We start from the raw sequence: 24,533 nt of genomic DNA, 5'->3' as shown, positions 1-24,533 counted from the left end.
ACGTTTAGATTAACCTGAGAGGGGTCATAGCACTTGCATATTGTTGTCCAACTGTTAGTTTAACTGCTTCTATTGTTCTCATTTGTAAGTTGCTTTGGATAAAAGCGTCTGCTAAATGAATAAATGTGAATGTAAAACTTTGCCTGAGCTTTTCTATAGTGATTTGAGAGGCAGCGGTAGTTGTTGGGTATGCATCCATCCACTTTGAAGGCGAGTCCACAACAATTGGAAACATCTTTCCTTGGAAAACAGTCAACAGACCACACAAGAGAGAGGAATGTAGGAGGGTCGGTTTACAAATAACTGCTTATTTTATAGGATTACACCAGCATGACCTGACTATCTAACAAGACAGAACATTCTACTGCAACAGGTAATTCCCACACAACAAGCATATTCACCCCCTAGCGGTAACAACTGAAACGGCTATAATTGTACTCAGTATACTACAATTACCGTTTCAGTTTCTTTAGTACAATTTCTAAAAGACTGATACAAATACAATGGTCAAGCATCTCATCAGGTTTGTGAACAGAGAGTTTGACCTGTAATATTGTACATGATGACTGATGAGAGATGTTGACAGACCTGTATGTGATGGAGATGATCGTCAGAGTGTGAGAGCTGCTCCAGCTCAGTGATTTCCTGCTGCAGGTCTTTAATGAGATCTTCAGCCTGTTTATCTGCTGCTTTCTTCTGTTCCTCTATCATCTCCATCCGATCAGACCGACATTTCTCAATGTAGATGATCAGAACATTGAAAATCTTATCACTGGAGGATTTATCTTTCTCTGTGTTTTTCTGATAAATGAGAATGATTAGAAGGTTAATCTATTAAGTTGTATCCATTTAATCGAGAACCTTTATGAAGCTGATTGAAATATTATAATGCATTATCAATTTCACGTTTTAACCTCCAATCACCTTTCTCAGCTCTACTGAGTGCTGGATCTCTTTAATCCTCTTCATTCTGTCCTGGATCATCTGACGAACGTCAGTCTACATACAGAGAAACACAGATATCTTCATCCTTTGAATAAAATCATATAAAAGACTAAATGAATTCAAAATTCTGTGGTGTTTAGTACATGTCTATGAGGATAAAAAATGTTTCTTAAAAGTTAAAAAAACTATTCATGGGTTTCAGTCACGTGACTTTTTTGTTGTGGCCGCCATCTTTAGGACCTTTGCGTTAAATTGCGTAACCTCTCCCTGGTGATCGGAAAGATGTCGCACACTAAAGTAAAAACTTACCAAATTTTATGTTTGCTGACATTTACATCTACCTCGTCCACAATCCCTCTCCATATACCGGCGAAGCTCTTAAAGGGTCATTCCACCGGTGAAGACATGAATATGTATCGAAAGTGGGTCATATATGTAGTAGAATAGTATCATAAATTTCTAATTTGGGACCTTCTTGGCCGATAAAAGGCAGAAAATGACTTTTTAGTGCTTGTGGATTGTAGACAACAATCCCCATAGTGCATTGCAATGCTCAGCTCCGCAGACCACTCCCACTACAGTAGCTAGCTTAACTGCAAGATATTTGTGCAATGAACCTGCCACGTTAGCGTGTTAACAAAATGAAAATAAACTTACTTTACAGAAAGACGACCATTTGACCCTGTAGGCTTTGGCTGACGTTGCAAGTTGACCTTAGGTATTCTAAAGTAGGTCTCCAGGACGCCGCTATCCATATGGGGTGCGAAACTCGGGTGAGCAACAACACACACGTCCGTGTCATCCTCCGATTCCGTAGCACCGCTGGAATTCTCGGCAGCAGACAGACTCTTGTTCTGTGTCCATCGGCGCACAGTGAGAGCCCAGGCACCACCAATCTGCCGCAGCTCGAGCCATTGCGGGCTCCTCGTCCGCGGCAGGCAGATCGTCTGCATCGGCTGTGGTGGCAGCAGCTTCAGCCGCCTCCGGTTCCTCCATAGCCCTCAGCTGCTCGTCGCTATACTGTGGCTCATAAAGGTAGCCACGAACATCCGTTTCTACCATAACTTTGTCAAAATCCAGATCCTCCATAATGCATCCGCCTGTGTATTCAGTACCTTCGTCCATATTTTCAAAAAGTTTCTCCCGGTGAAATCAAACGCACTGGCACTGATCTGATAGGTCTGTTAGCGCATTAGGTCGAACCCCCTATGGGCGGGTTTGAAATGGTGGGAACTAGTGCTTGTATGACTAGCAGTTTGAGCACCATGTTCTCTAGTACACTAGATAGTTGCACCAATTAGATTAAAAAAGGTTAGAGAGAAAACTAAAGCACCATGGTACAACAGTGCTACGCATGCTATCAAGAGAGAAACTCGTAACTTAGAGCGTAAATGGAAACAAACTAATTTAGAGGTCTTTAGAATCGCGTGGAAAGACAGTATGTCACGTTATAAAAATGCTCTAAAAGCAGCCAGGGCTGAGCATCTCCGCAAACTAATAGAAAATAACCAAAATAATCCAAGGTTTTTATTCAACACCGTGGCTAGACTAACAAATAAACAAACATCACCAGAGCAAAATATTCCGTTACAATATAGTAGTAATGATTTTATGAATTACTTCGATGAGAAAATAGAAAGCATCCGAAACAATTGTAAATATACAATCCTCTATGATGTCTTATGATTCAACCTCAATTATGGCCCCTCTAGAACAACTACACTGCTTTACAACTATAGGACAGGAAGAGCTAAATAAACTTATCATTGCATCTAAACCAACAACATGTTTATTAGATCCAATACCCACTAAACTACTGAAAGAAGTGTTACCTGTAGTCGAAGAGCCTCTTCTTAATATTATTAACTCATCTTTATTTTTAGGTCATGTTCCAAAAATATTCAAGCTGGCAGTAATAAAACCTCTCATTAAGAAACCGAAATTAGATCCAAATAACTTGACTTTTACTAGAAAAAATTGAGTCCGCTCAATTGTGCTCTTTCTTGCAAGAAAATGATATCTATGAAAAATTCCAGTCGGGATTCAGACCGCATCATAGCACAGAAACTGCGCTAGTCAAAATTACAAATGATTTACTTTTTGTCACAAGAACTGGACGGAAGCAAATGCAAGTTGACTCTTTTATTAATGGTCAGAAGACACAAAGACAATCACGAGGAACACTGCAGATGGTGGCGCAGGGACTCAGTGGTCAGCGTGCAGGTGGTGGTGATACCGGTGCGGGTGATGGTGAATCCAGTGCAGATGGACATCCAGACGAGACAGGACACGAAGACACCGAACAGGAACTCAACTGGAACAGACTGCGACAGGAACACGAAGCACGACACAGAGAACACCAAACCAACGATCTGACAAAGAGAGGAGAGTGTGTTGAGTCTTTATAGGTGAGTGAATTGGCAGCAGCTGGTGCAGGGAACGAGATCAGCTGGCACGCTGATCAGTGGCACGAGCGGCCACGCCCACTCACACACACACAACAACAATGACACGAGACATGAAGAAAACAGCGAACTCATGAATCGTGACAGTACCCCCCCTCCTAGGGACGCCTCCTGGCGTCCCCAGACTCCCTTACCTGTCGATTGTAATCATCAATAAGGGAGTGATCCAGAATGTCTCTAGCAGGCACCCAACTTCTCTCCTCCGGACCGTAACCCTCCCAGTCCACCAAGTACTGGAACCCGCGTCCCCTCCGCCTTGAGTCCAGAATACGATAAACCGAATATGTGGTCTCCCCGTCTACGAGTCGCGGCGGTGGGGGAACCGGGACAGGCGGATTAATACGAGAACGAAAAACGGGCTTAATTTTGGATACATGAAACACGGGATGAATTCTCCTGTACACTGGAGGAAGATTGAGGCGGACTGCCACCGGACTAATGATTTTGGTGACAGTAAACGGACCAATGAATTTGGGAGCAAGCTTATTCGAGACGGAGCGGAGAGGAATGTTCTTGGTAGAAAGCCACACTTTGGAACCGACGACGTATACGGGAGGCCTCCGCCGGTGGCGATCAGCCTTGGCCTTGGTGCGCGCTCCCACTTGGAGTAGAGTCTCTCGGGCTCTAGTCCAAGTGCGATGACACCTCTGGACAAAGGCGTGAGCGGAGGGAACCGCGACCTCGGGTTCCAGACTAGGAAAAATTGGTGGCTGGTACCCTATGCTACACTCAAACGGAGATAGGCCCGTGGATGATACTGGTAATGAATTGTGGGCGTACTCCACCATTGACAGTTGTTGGCTCCATGAGGAAGGATTCTTGGAAACCATACATCGCAACGTTCTCTCCAAATCTTGGTTGGCTCTCTCAGTTTGGCCATTGCTCTGGGGATGAAACCCTGAGGACAAACTAACAGTCGCACCCAGTAATCTACAAAATTCTTGCCAAAATTTGGACACAAATTGGGGACCTCTGTCGGAAACCACGTCTGTCGGGAGGCCATGTAACCGAAAGACGTGGTTAACGACTGTTACCGCTGTTTCCTTGGCTGAGGGCAATTTGGGCAAGGGAATAAAGTGGGCCGCCTTCGAGAACCGGTCCACCACGGTTAAAACTACCGTGTTACCCTGAGAGGGTGGGAGGGCGGTGACGAAATCTAGAGCGATGTGGGACCAGGGTCTCGAAGGAACCGGCAGCGGTTGAAGGAGCCCATCTGGGGGTCGATTGGAAGTCTTACCAGTGGCACAAACTGAGCAAGCCAAAACAAAACTGTGAACGTCGCGAGCCATACGAGGCCACCAAAATCGTTGCTTGACTAAAGATGTAGTGCGGCTAACTCCTGGATGACAAGCCACATTGGAACAATGCCCCCACTGAACAACGTCGGACCGTAATTCCTCTGGCACAAATAAACGGTTCGGTGGGCAACCGACCGGAGGCGTTACCCCTTGTAAGGCCGTCTTGACCTTCGATTCGACCTCCCATGTGAGAGTAGAGATAATTAGAGTCTCTGGAAAAATGCTCTCGGGAGTAGACGGGCGATCGGAACGGTCAAAAATGCGCGATAAAGAATCGGGCTTGATGTTTTTGGAGCCCGGGCGGTACGAGAGAGAAAAGTCAAAACGTCCGAAAAAAAGTGCCCACCGAGCCTGCCTAGAGTTCAATCTTTTAGCAGTTCTGATATATTCCAAATTCTTATGGTCTGTCCAGACGACAAAAGGTACCCCCGACCCTTCTAACCAGTGGCGCCATTCCTCCAATGCCAATTTGACTGCCAACAACTCTCTATTACCAATATCATAGTTACGTTCGGCAGGGGATAATCGATGGGACAAAAACGCGCATGGGTGCATCTTGTCGTCTGTGAGAGAGCGTTGGGATAGTACTGCACCTACCCCCACCTCTGACGCATCGACCTCCACCACAAACTGACGTGATGAATCAGGGGTAACCAGGATGGGGGCTGAAACAAAGCGGCCTTTCAGTTTGGCAAACGCAGCTTCCGCTGCGTCTGACCACCTGAACGCCGTTCTGGGAGAGGTCAAGGCGGTCAGAGGCGAGGCTAGTTGGCTGAAATTGCGAATAAATCGTCGGTAAAAATTGGCGAACCCCAAAAACCTCTGTAGGGCCTTACGGGAATCTGGACTTGGCCAATCTACCACAGCCTTAACCTTCTCAGGATCCATACGCACTCCCTCAGACGACACAATGTACCCAAGGAAAGGAACAGACTGTGCATGAAAAGCGCATTTCTCCGCCTTGACAAAAAGCCCATTCTCTAGCAGTCTCTGAAGCACTCGTCGAACGTGCTGCACGTGTTCCTGGAGAGAAGAAGAAAAAATCAATATGTCATCCAGGTAGACATATATGAATTGGTCGACCATATCTCGCAGCACGTCATTGACGAGTGCCTGGAAGACCGCTGGGGAGTTGGACAAGCCGAAAGGCATGACCAAGTATTCAAAGTGCCCCCTGGGGGTATTAAAAGCAGTCTTCCATTCATCCCCCCTCCTGATGCGGACCAAATGATAGGCATTACGTAAATCCAACTTTGTGAAGATAGATGCTCCTTGCAACCTCTCGAAGGCTGAAGACATCAACGGCAAAGGATAAGTATTCTTTACCGTGATGTTGTTCAGCCCCCGGTAGTCAATACAAGGTCGCAAAGACCCATCCTTCTTCCCCACAAAAAAGAACCCCGCCCCCGCTGGAGAAGAGGAGGGACGGATGAACCCCGCTGCTAGAGAATCAGAAATATATTTCTCCATAGCCTCCCTCTCTGGGACAGAAAGTGAATATAACTTGCCTTTAGGCGGAGACGTACCTGGCAATAACTCTATAGCACAGTCATAGGGACGATGCGGAGGGAGAGAAGCAGCACGAGACTTACTGAACACCTCCTTCAGGTCTAGGTACTCCGTGGGCACGCTTGACAAGTCCGCTGCTTCCTCCTGAAACGTACAAACAGAAACAGACGGACAAGCAGACACAAGACAGGACTCATGACATTTATTGCTCCATTCAGACACTGATCTCTGCTGCCAGTCTATTTTGGGATTGTGTTTGAGGAGCCAGGGATGACCTAAAACAATGGGTGCCAGGGGGGAGTCCAAGATATAAAAAGAGATGGTTTCGGAATGGTTGCCGGATACGCTGAGTGTGAGGGGTCCAGAGGTATAAGAGATGGTAGGGAGTGTTTGTCCGTTAATCGCGTGCACTGCGATGGTGTGACTGAGGGGTAGAAGGGGAACCTGAATCCTGAGTGCAAAAGTGTGGTCCATGAAGTTACCTTCAGCCCCAGAGTCCAGTAGTGCTTGACAGTCGTGAGAGTGAACGGACCACCTGAGTCTTACCGGGAGGAGCGTTGATGTTGATGAGGTCTTCTCGGCGGAGATCCCACCCGACAGTAGCCTCAGGTTTACTGCCGGGCTTGGCCTTTTACCGGGCAGTTGAAAGCAAAATGTCCTGCTGCACCACAGTAAAGGCAAAGGCCCTGGGACCTCCGCCTCTCCTTCTCCTCCCGGGAAAGCCGAGCTCGCCCGACCTGCATGGGCTCGTGATCGTAGACGGGGCTGACCGCGTCCCCGCCGCTGGCTCGCGAAGTCTCCGCCGCTCCAGATACCCGTGCGGGTAACCTCCGAGATTCGACTCTGGAGAGTCGGGAGTCCACACGGAGTGCCAACTCGATCAGCCCATTGAGGGTAGTAGGTAAGTCCAGGGCATAAATCTCTCTCTGGACGCGGTCAGCCAGCCCATGCAGGAACATATCCCACTGCGCCTCCTCGTTCCATTGACACTCTGCCGCCAAGGTCCGGAACTCGATAGAGTAATCAGATACAGATCCTTCACCTTGCTTGAGGTCTGCTAGAATCCGGGCCGCCTCTCTTCCCGCGACCGCACGGTCAAAAACTCTTCTCATCTCGGCGGCGAGTGTCTGGAACGAGTTACAGCACGAGTCTTGGTTCTCCCACACCGCCGTTCCCCATAGCGCTGCCTTCCCAGTCAGAAGAGTGAGCACGAACGCGACCTTACTGCGTTCACTGGCAAAGGTCCTGGACTGCAAAGAGAAGTGCATCGAACAGCGAGTTAGGAATGCTCTGCAAAAGTTCGGCTCACCGTTGTAGGACTCAGGAACAGGTAAGCGGGGCTCTGACTGGGAGGCGCTCTCTGGTGGTACGAGAGGAACGGCTGGTGTGGGTGGCGCAGTGGGAGCTTGCATCAGTTGGAATCGCTGGGTGAGCTCGGACACCTGCGCCACAAGAGCTTGAATAGCTCGACCCGATTCATTAGTATTCCTCTCCTGGGAATCCATCCGCGCCATGCAGGTCTTGATGAAGTCTTCCAAGGAAGAGGCTGTTTCCCCTGCTGCTTCCATTGTAGGTCAGATCGTTCTGTCACAAGAACTGGACGGAAGCAAATGCAAGTTGACTCTTTTATTAATGGTCAGAAGACACAAAGACAATCACGAGGAACACTGCAGATGGTGGCGCAGGGACTCAGTGGTCAGCGTGCAGGTGGTGGTGATACCGGTGCGGGTGATGGTGAATCCAGTGCAGATGGACATCCAGACGAGACAGGACACGAAGACACCGAACAGGAACTCAACTGGAACAGACTGCGACAGGAACACGAAGCACGACACAGAGAACACCAAACCAACGATCTGACAAAGAGAGGAGAGTGTGTTGAGTCTTTATAGGTGAGTGAATTGGCAGCAGCTGGTGCAGGGAACGAGATCAGCTGGCACGCTGATCAGTGGCACGAGCGGCCACGCCCACTCACACACACACAACAACAATGACACGAGACATGAAGAAAACAGCGAACTCATGAATCGTGACACTTTTAGCTTCTGACCAAGGCTGTATCTCAATACTAGTTCTACTCGATCTTAGCGCTGCGTTCGACACTATAGATCATAAAATACTCTTGTATCGACTACAAAACTACACTGGTGTTCAGGGACAGGCATTAAGCTGGTTTAGATTAGGGGTGGCATGATCCACCTTTTTTGCCTCCGATACCGATTTTGATACCTGGGACTCAGTATTGGCCGATACCGATCCGATCCAATACTAAAATAATAATAAAAAAAAACAGTGCCAAATTACCCAATAAACTGTATCTGTATGCCTCACTGTGGGGAAGAGACTGTGATTATTCTTTTGTTAAAGGCATCAAAGCTTGACTTAAACATTATTTACCTTACTTTGTAAAACAATGTACAGACAAAATATATACTATAATTAAAAGACATTTATTTTAAAATTTTAAGCGCAACTTTTTAATGAAGCAGCAACATATGATAGATTGGACAGAACAACTAAGGCTATCAATAAACTGCCATTGCGCAAAAGTATTGTAATATGAAAGGCTCCAATTCAGAGCGGCACGAAACACTTATGCGAATCCCGTGCGCAGAATGATGCGCTCGAAGCAACAAGGAGTCACTGCGCGCAGCGCTTCGCATTGAAAAGTTCAAAGCACAAAAGTAAGATATACATATATTTCTTTATTTATTCATTAGTTTGAGCCTTTAAACAGTTCTAAATTTCAGTTAATGTGCGCGTGAAGAACAATTATATCGCTCTCTACTCCAGTGTTGTGATCACTGAACAGTTGTGTTGTGATCTAACAGACACACGGTAGAAAGTAACATGTGAAACTCCAGCACGTTAAAGTCATTTTATGCAAACCATAGACCTTTATCTACAGATCTACAGTATAATAATAGGAACATTGACTCAACTTGGAGAGAGTTTCTTCGTGTAGACTGTTTTACCCGAGCGCGACGCACTGTTTGAGTGCTGAGAATGACTGACAGCCGCAGCGGAGGGAAGCACTTAGGTGAAGATTAATTTAACGATTTAAATCTGTAACGTTACCTCACATTAAACTATATGTAATGGCTTCAGAAAACTTGGAATATAGTACACGGAAACATTATAGTGCTTTATAATGTTTTTGTGCCTTTTTTATTGTATAACAATAACATTCGTAGGCTACAATATCGGATCGGATTTGGATGGTCTCGTCTGGCGATACCCGATCCGGCAAATATTGGTAGTATCGGAGCAATACCGATACTGAGTATCGGATCGGCGCACCCCTAGTTTAGATCGTACTTATCAGACCGTTACCATTTTGTCTGTTTAAATGGGGAAAAATCGAAGATAACGTCAGTAGACTATGGAGTGCCGCAAGGATCGGTGTTAGGCCCTCTGCTATTCTCAATATACATGCTACCACTTGGTAATATTATAAGAAAACATGGAATTAATTTCCACTGTTATGCTGATGACACTCAATTATATATCTCATCACGACCAGATGAAAACACTAACTTATCTAAATTGACAGAGTGTCTAAATTATATAAAATGCTGATGACGTGTAATTTCCTGCTATTAAATTCAGATAAAATGGAGGTACTACTTATTGGTCCAAAAAACTACCCACAAAATCCCTTACAATACAACTTTAATTTAGAAGGATGTCCTGTTACTTTATCCACTACAGTAAAAGACCTGGGTGTTATACTAGACCGCAACCTGACTTTCGAAAATCATATTTCATATATTACAAGAACAGCCTTTTTCCACCTTAGAAACATTGCGTACGTAACATGCTATCTGTTTCTGATGTAGAAAAGCTAGTTCATGCATTCATGACATCCAGACTAGATTACTCTAATGCTTTATTAGCTGGTTGTCCTGCATCCTCAATAAACAAGCTACAGTTAGTGCAAAATGCAGCCGCTAGGGTTCTTACTAGATCAAGAAAATATGATCATACAACACCTATTTTATCACCTCTACACTGGTTACCTATTAAGTTACGTATCAATTACAAAGTATTACTACTGACCTATAAAGCCCTAAATGGTTTAGCTCCTGTGTATTTAACAGACCTTCTATCGCCATACAATCCATTGCGCTCTTTAAGATCAGTAAATTCGAGGCTTCTGGTCATTCCTAGGATATCTAAGTCCACTAAAGGAGGGAGGGCGTTCTCACATTTAGCTCCTAAACTCTGGAATAGCCTTCCTGATATTGTTCGAGACTCAGACTCGCTGTCCCAGTTTAAAACTAGATTAAAGACGCATCTCTTTAACCAAGCATTCACTTAATGCTTAACCTTTAATACTACTGCTGAATCAGGTCGAATACATTAGCATAGCTGCTGTTCATAATGTTAATTATTTCCCATCTGCCTTTCTGCTGTTATCTCGGGACGCTAGTCCCGAGGTAAATAGCGTTTGTCAGCTCCAGTTTGTATCCAGCCTCTCACGGAGACTTCAGATGCCCCAACGCCTGTGAAGAGACGACTCGACGCCTGTGAAGAGACGACTCGACGCCGGCGATATGTTATGCCCTAAATTAATACATGATTAACTGACTGTATTTTTCTATGTACATTTCCGAAATGCACTTTCTGTAAAGCTGCTTTGAGACAATGTGTATTGTGAAAAGCGCTATACAAATAAATTTGAATTGAATTGTATTCTTCACAGAAATCCCCCCCTTTTACACTTCCTCCTACAATGACGTAAAATGACGATTTTTGCGTCATTGTAGGAGGAAGTGAAAAAGGTACATAGAGGATTTCTCTCGTCTCAGGGGAAAATGAAAGAGTGTTGCACGACCATTCAATAGTATGACTGGATTTCTAACAATGGAAATCTTAATGCAAATGGGTGGAGTGACCCTTTAAGACAGAGGCGTAATTTACGGGTGGGACATTTCCCCATCCCTTTTTGCTAGGGTTGATATTGTCCCCATCACTTTTGAAATATCTCGCGGCACGGATGTAACTTACCAATACAAATAAATAAAACATCTCCAGTTAACTTGCAGAGCATTCATTTAGTTCGTTTGTGAAATAAGAGGTGATCTAGCACGCTGAAATATGTTGTTTTTGAAATCAAGTGATCAAAATGGCCGTTGACTCTGCGATCAGTGGTGCAGATAAAGTGTTCTCTCGGGACTCGCGCACACCGCACAGTCTTCACACGGACACGCGCTTTAATCCGTTTCGGAGACTCTCTATTCGTTCCGGTGAAATCACAAAATAAATTGCACAAAAATGTGTTCCTGATTGATATACAACCACTGATAGATATAATCGGTTTTAATAATGGGGAAAAACTAAACGAGTGCTGATTAGAACCCAGAACCTCTGACACGCTTGGCAAAAGTTCTGCCACTGGACCATCAAAGTACATAAATAGTCGGATCTATGAATTTATTCTCAGTACTAACAACATATATAAGATCTCATTAAATGACAAATTAAACCCAATATACTATTTAAATCGATTGCTGGACATCGATTTAGCATTGTATTAAATGCCCCCATGAAGAAAATGTTCTTGATAACTGGAAGGGTAAGTGACACTCTGTTAATCAAGCGATATTGACGTTACATGAGTAATCACTGAATTGCTGAACATAAAAGCATTGCTGAACTGAATTGCTAATAATGTCGGTAAAGCACATCTCTTGTATTATCAGTGACGTTTGGACACCTTTATTTTCAATTCTCATTTATTTGTATAGCGCTTTTCACAATATTTCAAAGCAGCTTTACAGAAAAAGCACGTGTCTACAATTTAGTGTCCAAGTTATGCATTTCAGAAATGTATACAAATCATGCAGTTAGCTAATAATCTATTCATTTAAACAATGTATTAAGGCAGAAACAGTGAGCAGTAGTTTAGTATACTGAAACAGGTAACAACAACATAATTCAGCCAAACGTATAACTAAAGTAACTAATGTAAATATAGATAGCGGTCTAGAATAAGGTTATATGTGTTCCAATTGTAAACTACATGTTTTAATTTAGCTAGCTAACCTGTAATTTGCTAATTTTACTTTTATTTAAATTTCCAGGTCAACATTCATTTTTCAACATTTCTTTGTGATTTGCTGTTATCACAGTTTACAGAACAGCAGATAGACGGCATGTTGCAATTCGGTCCTACAAATGGCGGCCGCACCACTGTGTGACGTCACATGAAATCTATGAATTGGCAGTTTAAAGGTAGAGCAGGCAATTTCAGAGTGGCTAGCATTAGCAAGCTAGCTTTGTAAGTTTGAGATCCCACCCTTCCTTCATTGTGTCTCCAATGCATCAGATAAGAGACTGCGTTGAATTACCTTATGTCTCAAAGCACATCACATTACAATAATAATGAAAATAAATAAATATCAGAGCTCTTACTTGTTCCACCTGACTGCTGTAGATTAATTTCGGCATTGTTACTGTTGACATTGAAACGCATAATTCTGCGCAGGGTAGAACGTCACGTGTTGCCATATCTTAATAACGGTTACGACTGTCACATCCACCAGCTGGAGTGCCCTTAATCTCCACCAGAGGGCACTCCTCCTGACTCCTGCGCTTTTCCATTATGAACTTCACTTCCCAGTATCCAATGACTGTTCATGATTGTGTAATTTTGTTTACACAATTTTGTTTCTGGCTTCCAGTTTGGCAGACCTACCGTTGATGTAGATGCGAGCAGTTGGCATCTTAGTGGTCCTGACATCGTCCTTGTGTCCAGTGGATCCGAATCCGGTGGTATCGAGTCTGGAGGTCTCAGAGGTTCTCCCACCGTTGATTGCACTCACAGTTACAGCGATGGTCATTATATGTGTCTGGGCCATGAACGCTTCTTCAGTTTCTCCAGAAGTGGCGGCACCTGACCTAGTTTTACCCGAGGCTGCAACTACTGTTCTTGAACTCTCAGTATGTCCTGCTATGGTCAAGGAGATCAATGATGAAGTCTCTGCTTCATCGTCTGTCTGTGAACTGTCTGGCTGTCCTGCTATGACCACAGTGGTTGCCTGTGAAAGCCCTGTCTGCCTAGATACGACGACAATGGTTGTCCCTGAGCTTTCTGTCTGTCCTGTCATGACCAGGGAGGTTGCATTCAAAAACTCTGCTTGCTTTGATAATTACTGACCTTTCTGCCTGTTTTAACAAATGTTCTGGCTGATCTTCTATAGGGATCATCTGATCAGTCTGATCTGCGCTGGTGTTCTTCTGGTCTGCCGTTGTGGTCACCAGCTATGCCTTTGTGGTCTTCAGGGGGAGGCTATGTCACATCCGCTAGCTAAAGTATTCTTAATCTCCATCAGAGGGCACTTGTCCTGACTCCTGGGCTTTCTATTATTAACTTAATTTTATGGCATCCATTGTCTGTTCCCATGATTGTGTGATTGTTCGTACAGCTGTTTGTGATACCCTTGTTAAAGTCTTCCTATGTTTTCATTCGCATTCTTTGCGTAGTCTTGTTTTGTGTTGCACTGATGTTTTGAGCGCCCGTACCCTTGTTCTTCTGCCCATTGTCCTTGATATCCTTGTTTGCCTTTGTTTTTGGACTTTATCGTACATTTGGATCGTTTGCTCTATGGTTTTGACCCTATGTCTGTCATATGTATTACGATTCTGGATTGACAGCACTACGAATGCCCACAAGCGACTTCACAGTACAGAGCCGAGCGACATACAGCGACAAAGTCGCTGGCGGTGTGAACGGGGCTTTACAGAACACAATGTCAAAGTGTGATGTTTGCGTGAGCAGGGTGCGGGCAGGTATGGAAATATATATATATATATATATATATATATATATACATATATCATATCAGACCAAATGCAATGATTAGACAAAAAATTTTCGGTCTTGAGACTTTCACAGAAGATATATTTGTCGGTTTGACAAATAATAGTTTTTTGACAAAAAATAGTTGGATAAAGTCCAAATAAACATCCAAACTATTAAGAATGAAATCTAGAATTCTTTCACAGCATGTATAGTTGAATGAAACACTTCAGCCATCTCCTGGCCATTATTGTCACGACATGATTTGGGCCTGACCTGAAAGTCTTGTTCTTTTTTCCCAAATGGTTGGGAGTTCCACACTGCCTCAGGAGAGTGGGACTTAATAATAAAGGAATATTGCAGCTGCCAGTCTCTGCTTTAACCTGTTAAGCTGCAAGCCCACTTTTGAAAAATCCCCAGAAATGACATACCCAAACTGAAACAGATACAGTTCATGAACCCTTTGCACTAAAAGCACAAGTATGATCTCATTTGAAAGCTGACACCTGGTAGTTTATTGTAAATGTAGAATTAATTATTGTCATAATGAATTTTTTTTTTAAATAGCTTCAAAGTTTTGTAAAGTTATTAGAAATTTATTTTTATGAAACATCTTCATGAAAATAAAATTGAAGTTGGCCCTGGAGCAATCTAGAAATGCACTGCAGCTAAAGCCATATGTGTGACAATTTTATATTTAAAATCTGAAAATGATAAGTCTAAAACTCTGTATTTAGTTAAATGTTTTTCAAGATCATGTCTAATTACTTTATTTTGATTAGACTCTAAAATGCAAACTGATGTTTAGTCATCTTCGGAGTCATCTATTCAGTCTATTGTCTCTATTATTTTGTGGTGCATACGAGCCCCATTCAGTGTCAGTCTCCCCTGCACACATTTACACCTCTCCAGACTGGTTATGGCTCTAAATATGCATTTCTTTTGTCTGCATTATAGCTACTAACGACTGGCTATTCACAGGCTATTCAAAGGGTTTCAAACCCTAATTTCTTTTATCAAAGTTCTCACTAAATATTTGAAACTGGTATCAAATGCACTGAAACATTTCAGTAAGCATTCCTATTTAGAAAAAAATCATAAAACAATAACTGCTGGTGGCAGGTGCACCTGGGCTAGCTAGCATGTTAGCTTAGCACACCATCAATACACTACCATTTATGAGATTAAAACCATGTTTGTGCTCCAAACTTACTTTATAACGCAAGTCGAGTGTTTTAAATAATCTTCTGTGATCTAATTTGGCTTCAGATAAAAAAAAATTCCGACAGAAAATTTATTATTTATAGTGTTCTGCACGATGATGAAATATATATCGATTAGCATTACATTATAAATATAATCTATTATTATGAAATACCTGGCATGGCTTGAAGAACACAGGTAACTCAAATATCATTGCAATCATGTTTATTGTCTTCAAAACATCTTTATCTGCATGTTACAGCGACGTCTGGAATGTCACATGACTATGGGTCTTCTTCATGATCCATATATGGACTATGATTGTGCATATAGCGCCCTCAGGCTATTGGTATGAATTGAAAACACAGCACATCTCAGTAAGAAGCGATCATAATGACTACATCGACGCATTTGGGTATAAATTCAATAAATATTATTCCTGTCTATAGAAATATGATGTGAATCTATTAGAATATATCAATATTTCTCCAAGTCTGCACATTTTTGAGCTAAAGCCCTGAGGGACGTTGTTTTGTGAATCGCTGTCATGACGACAGCACGGAGTGTTTTTTATGAATGGACCAGCTGACGCTCATAATTCATATTAAAGGTATCGACTCATTTTTTCATTTCATAACTCCTGACACAAATTAAGACATAACTGTCACTATAAGTTTCTCAGAATACAATAGTGGTCAAATACTGAATCTTGAGTCTTATATCTTTTTAATGATGTATAGTTTGTCAAGGTATAACATTAAATCTGATAGTAAATTTGAACTAAATAAAAAAAAAAAAACCTTCAGTGCGCCGACGCACTGGCGAATGTTAAGAGGCTAACCGAGGAGTTTAAGTGCGCCCAGGTCAGACTGGAAATGACCTTAGTAGAGTCACGCGACAAATGTGTAAGGGAGGCAGCACCTGTGGTAAAAACTGGTAGAAAGTGGTCAGCAAAGATATCTGTGGAAGAGGCCAAGGCTGCCCTTCAAATTGGTGATATCGTGGGACAGGTACAGCATGGAAGAAGGGGTTTTGGGCTCAGTTTAGCTCCTCCTAAATGGCACAAGGCAGCCCCAGCTCAAAGGAGGAAGCTGGTAGTCAACGAGGTGCGAAAGCAGGAGGAGAGGATGAGGTGCATAAAGGCCATTTCCCAGGCCAAGCAGGGAGAGTGGATGAGATGGGAGAGTGTGGAACAACGCAAGATGGGCTGGCAAGAACTTTGTTCAATAGAAGAGAGTAGGATCAGTTTCCTTATCAGGTCAACATATGATGTTCTCCCATCACCACAGAACCTAAACCTCTGGATAGGAGAAGATCCCTCTTGTCCTTTGTGTTCATAACCTGCCACATTAAGGCACATTTTGACAGGATGTAAGATGGCTCTTAGCCAGGGTCGGTTTACTTGGCGCCATGACCAAGTACTCCGATGTTTGGCTTTAGCATTGGAAGACAATCGTAACATGACCAATAAGTTGCCACCTTTTCTACATTACACACAGAAGACAATATTCCTCCACCCAGGCGAGCAACCACCAAGAAAAGTTGTTAAAACCAATTCTCGCCCAGGAAAACTGGAAGCTGCTAGGAACTGGAAAATGCTGGCTGACCTTGATCAACGACTTATTTTTCCACCTGAGATTGCCACCACTAACCTACGACCAGATATTGCTTTGTGGTCTGGATCAGCACGCATTGTTCAACTGATAGAGTTAACAGTGCCATGGGAGGATGCTGTAGATGAGGCATATGAGAGGAAGAAACTGCGGGATGCTCAGCTGGCCACTGAAGCAGAACAGCGAGGATGGAGAGTCCAGGTTTATTCAGTGGAAGTGGGTTTGTGGCACACTCTACAACCCGGTTCCTCAGAGACGTCGGACTCAGTGGCCAAGAGTTGAGTCGCACAGTAAAGAACTTATCTGAAGCAGCAGAAAGGAGCAGCAACTGGCTGTGGTTGAGACGGAAAGATTCTAGCTGGCTGTGTACAGGCCACCACTTAGTTGGTGCTTATCTTGGCGAAAGCCGAGTACAAATCAGCATGAAGTTTTAACATCTACTCTCGTGTAATGGAAATCAAATCACCAGATGGCAGAAATGTTTAAATTTATAGAAGTGTTTATACTGTAGTTAAGGTCCAAAAATGTAGTATTTGTTCATACAAATGATACTGAAATAAAGAACATAAGATCTATGAACTAAATTACCAAACTAAAATCCCCCAAAAGTGCATAATTTTATTGTTACTACACTGTAAACTTTACTATAAATTTCAATTGCTGACTTAATTTTTTTAGCATATTAAAATCGCTGGACAAGTAACTTTAACTTATATTATATTAAACTGACTTTAAAAAAATCGAGTTGAATCTTGAATAACTTAAAAGTTGAAATTGTTTAAAATATTTTGATGAGTAAACATAATGTAAAAACATAACTTGCCATGACTTACTGATCATATTTTTTACAGTGTGCTTTAGAGAATTCAGTTTTATAACACTTAAAAAGAACAAAAGTTACACTCGCAGTTCAAAAATAACTAGGAAGAGCTCATGTGTCTTCCTTATAAGGTTATTAAAGGGTTAAAGTGTTTAGTTTTAAATTTTTACCTTCTTTTTTCGACTCTCCTCCTCTATAGGAACAGTGTTGTGAGCCTTGTGTTCTCCTTCAGAGCAGGACACACAAACACACGTCTGATCATCTCTACAGAACAGCTCCAGAGGTCTCTCGTGTTTTTGGCATATATAATTCTCCAGATTTTCCACAGCGTTGATCAGTGTGTGTTTCTTTAGACGTGGGACTCTGTGATGAGGCTCCAGATGAGTCTCACAGTAAGAGCTTTGACACGTCAGACAGGTCTTCACAGCTTTCTGCTTTCTTTCATCACAGATGTCACAGAACACTGGAGGATCACTGGAGGACGCCATGGCTGACAAAACAAATGACAATATAACATCTACATTGCGTAATAGACCGTCAATAGAGCAAGTTTTATATTAATAGTTCCCTTTCGATACGGTTCACTCGCATTGCGTCAGTTTCTAATGCGTAGAGGGAAACTTCGTTTTCTCAGAATACTGAATACTGGTTCACGGGACTGATTCATTTCAATCTAAATGAATACATAACCTTGTATGAAAATACCATATGAAAAGTTAATGCAGGATTTAAAATGTTTTAAAACAACATAAGGGCACCAATTTAGTAGATAAAGTGAGCGTTTCTTTGACTGCTCGTAAAAAACTCTATTTTTCAGCATCGCGTCATTTTACGTCACACTAGGGAGTTGTATGTGTGCTCTGTGATCAGTGCTGAGTAGGTTGGTATTCAGTAAGAGCGGTCGTGAGTCAGTGTTTTCGGTAGTTTTTGTATTTTAATTTATCATCGTCATGGTAAATTCCTGCCTGAAGTGTGAGTATGCTATGTGTAGTACAAACGGATTCAGGCAGCATGCCTCAAATCCAGGATGCTGAGTTAGGCACGTTACATCTGCTGGCCGCGGGCTGAAGTCCTCGACCAGGGACCAAAACGCGCTCATCTCCCTACAACACAAGCTCTCCACCACAGTTCCATGGGACGACACCACCCACACACACACCTGCCAAACACAGCGACACAGACGCTTAAGGCCCGTTCACACAAAGCACGATAACTATAAAGATAACGAAAAAAATAATCCACTTGTGGATATATCTTTTTATATAGTAGGCCTATATAAAAATGCATTTTATGTCACCATGTCTGATTAAATCACCAGTCTGATTAAACTGTTTTATATATATACATATATAAACATCTGTTATGTAAAACAGTTTAATCAGACTGGCGCTAAAAAGTTTATATTTTAATATTTCTTATTATTTTGCTAAAATTACTAACATTTTGCACATTCTGAAAGGTGTATGTAAACTATATGAACTTCATAGCCTACTACTGCTTTTAATATAAGGCTGCTATTATTATTATTAATACTATTATTATCATCCTTTAAACTACTATGTGCAAATAGCATTACTGTAATAGCCAACATGCTGCTCCTTTGTATCATCTTTCTTTCTTTTTTTTGTAGCCTAACTTATAACATTTATCCAAAAGTTTGATGGATAGCATTTCCTAATTATAGTGGCTATATACTACAGGGCAGGCTATATACCTAAAACTTACTGCCAAACGGTCTCTGGCGCTGACCGGATTTCTGAAATTTGTTTGGCTCTTGCTGATGTCCTCTTTCACGAGGTCCAGGATGTCTTGAAACTGTTGTTGATTAATTCGAAAATATGAATACAATTTGTCTTCAAAAGACGACAACTCTCTAATCAGAGTGACGGATTCTCCCAACTCCTCTCGTCTTTTAAGGATATTGTGTACCCAAAAGCGCCTGTTTTTCTTTTGATATTTTTTTTGTAACGTAAAGCAGCAGCAGCTAGGTCATCCATTTTTGCTACTTTGAAACCGTTATCGTTTGTTGGTGTGGACGCATATATAGTTATCTTTATCATTATCTTTATAGTTATCGTGCTTGGTGTGAACAGGCCTTTACTACTCACTCCCTGTCCCGGTAAGCCTGACGTTGTCAATGACAATCAATCACGAGGAAAACTAGTTGGCACTATCAACAATAATCACACTGACTGAAGACATGACCAGCCTACCTGGCGTCAGCTACGTTTGCAAACAACATTTTCACCGGAGAAAGAGGTAAAAGCTTAGAAATAAACACTAGGGGTTCACAGGTGGGACTGTCAGGCTAGCCCATAGCTAGCATAATATACCTTCTATTTATAGATCTTCTGACTAAGTTTAGGGTACTTATCTGAGCCAACGACATAATCACTGTCACTAGATATAAAGAAAACGTTGACTTTCACTCGATGCTATTCACTGACAATAAAAAAAAAAGTTGTTATTGTATGCACTGCTGTTCATAGACTACTAGCTCCAGCGGTCATTGCTGTGTTTCTAAATGGTAGCAACTCACCAGGACACTCCACCAACTCTCCAGTCATTCTCCTCTGACCATGCATTTATTTGTCTTTGACGGCCATCGGCTCTCGGTATTTCCTCATTCGCCCTCTCACGTCTAAACGGTTCGAAATGATATGGCTGTGGGCCAGTGGCGCAGATAGGATTTTTTAACTGGGGGGGACCAAGCTGTCAGCAAATGATTTAAACTAAATTCGTTATTTTGCGTAATTTGGGCTTTAACTAGTGCTCAAGTAGTTACTTTGCGTAATTTGGGCTAATGATTTGCACTAAAAAGCCATTGGGGGATTCTTATTTGAAATCTTGGATAAACAACAATGAACAAAGGTAAACAAAGGCCTACCTGATCACCACTAGCAATGCATGATCATACTATTATTTGACTAGTATGCCAATCACCCACCAAAACTTCATGTCTTCAGCAAAGTATGTTTTGTGGCTGCCCTCCTGCAGATCCTCACTTGCCTGACTAGGGCAGAGGTCTTCAATCCTGCTCCTGGAGGCCCACTGTCCTGCAGAGTTTAGTTCCAACCCTAATCAAACACACCTGAAACACACAGCTCATCAAGCTCTTCAGGATCGCTTGAATATACAAAGGCAGGTGTGCTGAAGCAGGTTGGAACTAAACTGTGGCCCTCCAGGAGCAGGATTGAAGACCTCTGGACTAGGGCCTGCCTTACTGTCATCAGAAATCGCCTGCAGGCCAGGAGGACAACATTTTAAATCGTATAATTTCAGTTAACCATCTATAGAATTTCACAACAATGTTAAATACAACATAATCCTGAGAATTAATGGCTAAAACTACTATTTCAAAAATGTCTAAGAATAACTCAATTTTAAATTTAAGTGTTAATTACAAGTTTGTTGCAATTTATAGATTAGAAATATCTTTCAAATGATGTATGACAAATTAAGAAATGTTTTTCATAGCCCATAATTTAAGAATCTATATCCTCCGTTGCTCCAGTCCATACAATAGAAAAAACATGATTTCCTGCTATAAGAGGATGTCAAAAGTTTCAGTAGGCCTTTATTTGTTGTTTGAATAAACCTTGCACCACACAAATTTACTTATTATAATTATTTTTATAGTGGCTTACACGACAGTGAACACACCTCAGTCAATTTATACAGTACAATGGGTTAAATGATAAGATAAAACATTATTTCCTGACGACGATAAATTGTTTGATTTATCCAACCATTCTTTTTGTGTTCATTCATTATTTGTCTCTGTCCACTCACCTAAATGCATAGTTATGGTCTCCACATTTTGCTGTGTTTACTAAGTGCAAAAGCCTTCTTGCCATTATTGTCAGCTATTCCCCTTAACAAATCTAATCTGCCACATCTGGGAAAGTCAACAGGCATAGGATACTTACATTGTTTGTTTTTGAAAAAATGAGGTGATTGTTTTTTGTCTCTTCATTGCCTTTATGTGGCATTTATACAGTCGATTTTTTTCAGTTCAGAAAATCACCGACTCAGCTCAGTCATAGATTGTATATGATCACTATGGTTACCGGCACGCCCCTACAGGCACGATTGAGGCAGCTACCAGCTCCTCATAGGACCCCGGCGACGTCACTCAGGAGTCGTAGCACACACCCAGAAGAGAGTGTAAACGTCGGTGGCATGATGGCATCGTGTGTTTATTGACAACAGAACAGCGTGTAGTGAGAACGTGGGTACAAACAAAGTAATGGTGACCGGTGTAGATTATTATTGTGTGTCAGTCCGCGTCTGCCCCGACCCGATTCTGAAGCAGCGGCGGGCCGGGACCATAGGCCGGGACACTACTTTGGCTAATGTACTTGGCGAAAACACTGGTTAATGCTCTGTTTTACCGATTTTTGTCGCCTTTCGTAGGGATAGTGAGGGCGGGGGACGGATCGGGTCACTATGAATCTGGGGGGGTCATGTCCCCCCCGTCCCTAGTGCCATCTGCGCCCCTGCTGTGGGCCATCATGTTAACTGTGGGTCTTGCCACCTCTTCCCCATCACAGTTAGACGCCAGTCAGTGCTAGAACTAGTTCTAGTAGCTGAGAAAGGCTGAGGCTACCTTCCACCACGTCTACCTCATGTGACGTCATCGCCAAATTGCGTAAAAAATAACCGTTACATACCAAAAACTACAAAAACTGGACTTTAACACCATTTTGGAGTTATTTCTAACTTTATATACATATCTTGACTGCTTTATGTACCCATTAATCGACAGTGGTGTTTAACCTGCAGCACAGGCTTTAATTTTTAAATCTTTAACTCGATGCTTTTGAAAATTTGAATTCAAATTTTGATCAATACATGTTATTTATTAATCTACAAAACTGGATGATTGATCAAGATTGGCTCGCGCTGCACTAACATTGGTCCGAACTGATAAACTCATTATTTTGTGCTTCAAGGGCCGTTTATCAGTTTGGACCAATGTCAGTGCAGCGCGAGCCGATCTTGATCAAGCGTCACTGTTACACACTTCAGACACCAGTTAGTTAGTGGAAATGTGGAAGGATATCACACTCGAGAGTAAAAACAAGTTGGTTTATATGTTAAAATTCTTGATGCTGCTTTTGCCTTTCACCTTAACCTTTGCATGCATCTGTGTCTTAATTTTTAAGTCATTAAATTCAAGTTCACGTAAACTTTTCCCTCCGCTGCAGCTGTCAGTCATTCTTCATTCAGCATTCAAACAGCGCGTCGCGTTCGGTTACGACAGTCAACTCGATGAAACTCTCTCCAAGATGATTCAATGTTAATATTATTATACTTGATCTGTAGATAAAGCCCTATGGTTTCCATTAAAATGACTATCTTGCTGGACCGTATTGCTGTACCTTAATCCAGGGGCGCAGATGGCACTAGGGACGGGGGGGACATGACCCCCCCCCAGATTCATAGTGACCCGATCCGTCCCCCGCCCTCACTATCCCTACGAAAGGCGACAAAAATCGGTAAAACAGAGGATTAACCGGTGTTTTCGCTATGTACATTAGCCAAAGTAGTGTCCCGGCCCGCCGCTGCTTCAGAATCGGGTCGGGGCAGACGCGGGCTGACACACAATAATAATCTACACCGGTCACCATTACTTTGTTTGTACCCACGTTCTCACTACACGCTGTTCTGTTGTCAATAAACACACGATGCCATCATGCCACCGACGTTTACACTCTATCTTCTGTGTGTGTGCTACGACTCCTGAGTTACGTCGCCGGGGTCCTATGAGGAGCTGGTAGCTGCCTCAATCATGCCTGTAGGGGTGGACCGGTAACCATAGTGATCATATACCATCTATGACTGAGCTGAGTCGGTGATTTTCTGAACTGAAAAAAATCGACAGTATAAATGCCACATAAAGGCAATGAAGAGACAAAAAACAATCACCTCATTTTTTCAAAAACCAAACAATGTAAGTATCCTATGCCTGTTGACTTTCCCAGATGTGGCAGATTAGATTTGTTAAGGGGAATAGCTAGTCTGACAATAATGGCAAGAAGGCTTTTGCACTTAGTAAACACAGCAAAATGTGGAGACCATAACTATGCATTTAGGTGAGTGGACAGAGACAAATAATGAATGAACACAAAAAGAATGGTTGGATAAATCAAACAATTTATCGTCGTCAGGAAATAATGTTTTATCTTATCATTTAACCCATTGTACTGTATAAATTGACTGAGGTATGTTCACTGTCGTGTAAGCCACTATAAAAATAATTATAATAAGTAAATTTGTGTGGTGCAAGGTTTATGCAAACAACAAATAAAGGCCTACATAAACTTTTGACATCCTCTTATAGCAGGAAATCATGTTTTTTCTATTGTATGGACTGGAGAAACGGAGGATATAGATTCTTAAATTATGGGCTATGAAAAACATTTCTTAATTTTTCATACATCATTTGAAAGATATTTCTAATCTATAAATTGCAACAAACTTGTAATTAACACTTAAATTTAAAATTGAGTTATTCTTAGACATTTTTGAAATAGTAGTTTTAGCCATTAATTCTCAGGAATATGTTGTATTTCACATTGTTGTGAAATTCTATAGAGGTATAGAGGGTTAACTGAAATGATAAGATTTAAAACGTTGTCCTCCTGGCCTGCAGGCGATTTCTGATGACAGTAAGGCAGGCCCTAGTCCAGAGGTCTTCAATCCTGCTCCTGGAGGGCCACAGTTTAGTTCCAACCTGCTTCAGCACACCTGCCTTTGTATATTCAAGCGATCCTGAAGAGCTTGATGAGCTGTGTGTTTCAGGTGTGTTTGATTAGGGTTGGAACTAAACTCTGCAGGACAGTGGGCCTCCAGGAGCAGGATTGAAGACCT

At 42.3% G+C, this 24,533-nt stretch overlaps 1 protein-coding gene across 1 annotated transcript in view; it reads right to left on the bottom strand.

Annotated features, from left to right (window-relative positions):
* Window positions 1-24,533, bottom strand: part of LOC143725536 (E3 ubiquitin-protein ligase TRIM21-like) — a 35,275-nt gene that overhangs the window by 8,273 nt on the left and 2,469 nt on the right. Inside the window, exons 2-4 of the mRNA XM_077218015.1 lie at window positions 17,828-18,147; window positions 925-999; window positions 589-801 (exon numbers count right to left, since the gene is read on the bottom strand). Of these exons, the coding sequence (XP_077074130.1) occupies window positions 589-801; window positions 925-999; window positions 17,828-18,145 (606 nt within the window). The 5' untranslated portion in view covers window positions 18,146-18,147. The remainder of the gene's footprint in view (window positions 1-588; window positions 802-924; window positions 1,000-17,827; window positions 18,148-24,533) is intronic.

Source organism: Siphateles boraxobius, unplaced genomic scaffold, assembly GCF_051911475.1.
Source record: "Siphateles boraxobius isolate OS27281-9 unplaced genomic scaffold, OSU_SipBor_1 77, whole genome shotgun sequence".
In the NCBI taxonomy this organism is placed as follows: Eukaryota; Metazoa; Chordata; class Actinopteri; order Cypriniformes; family Leuciscidae; genus Siphateles; species Siphateles boraxobius.
The sequence above is the reverse complement of the archived record's forward strand: the minus strand, read 5'-3'. Positions and strand labels throughout refer to the sequence as shown.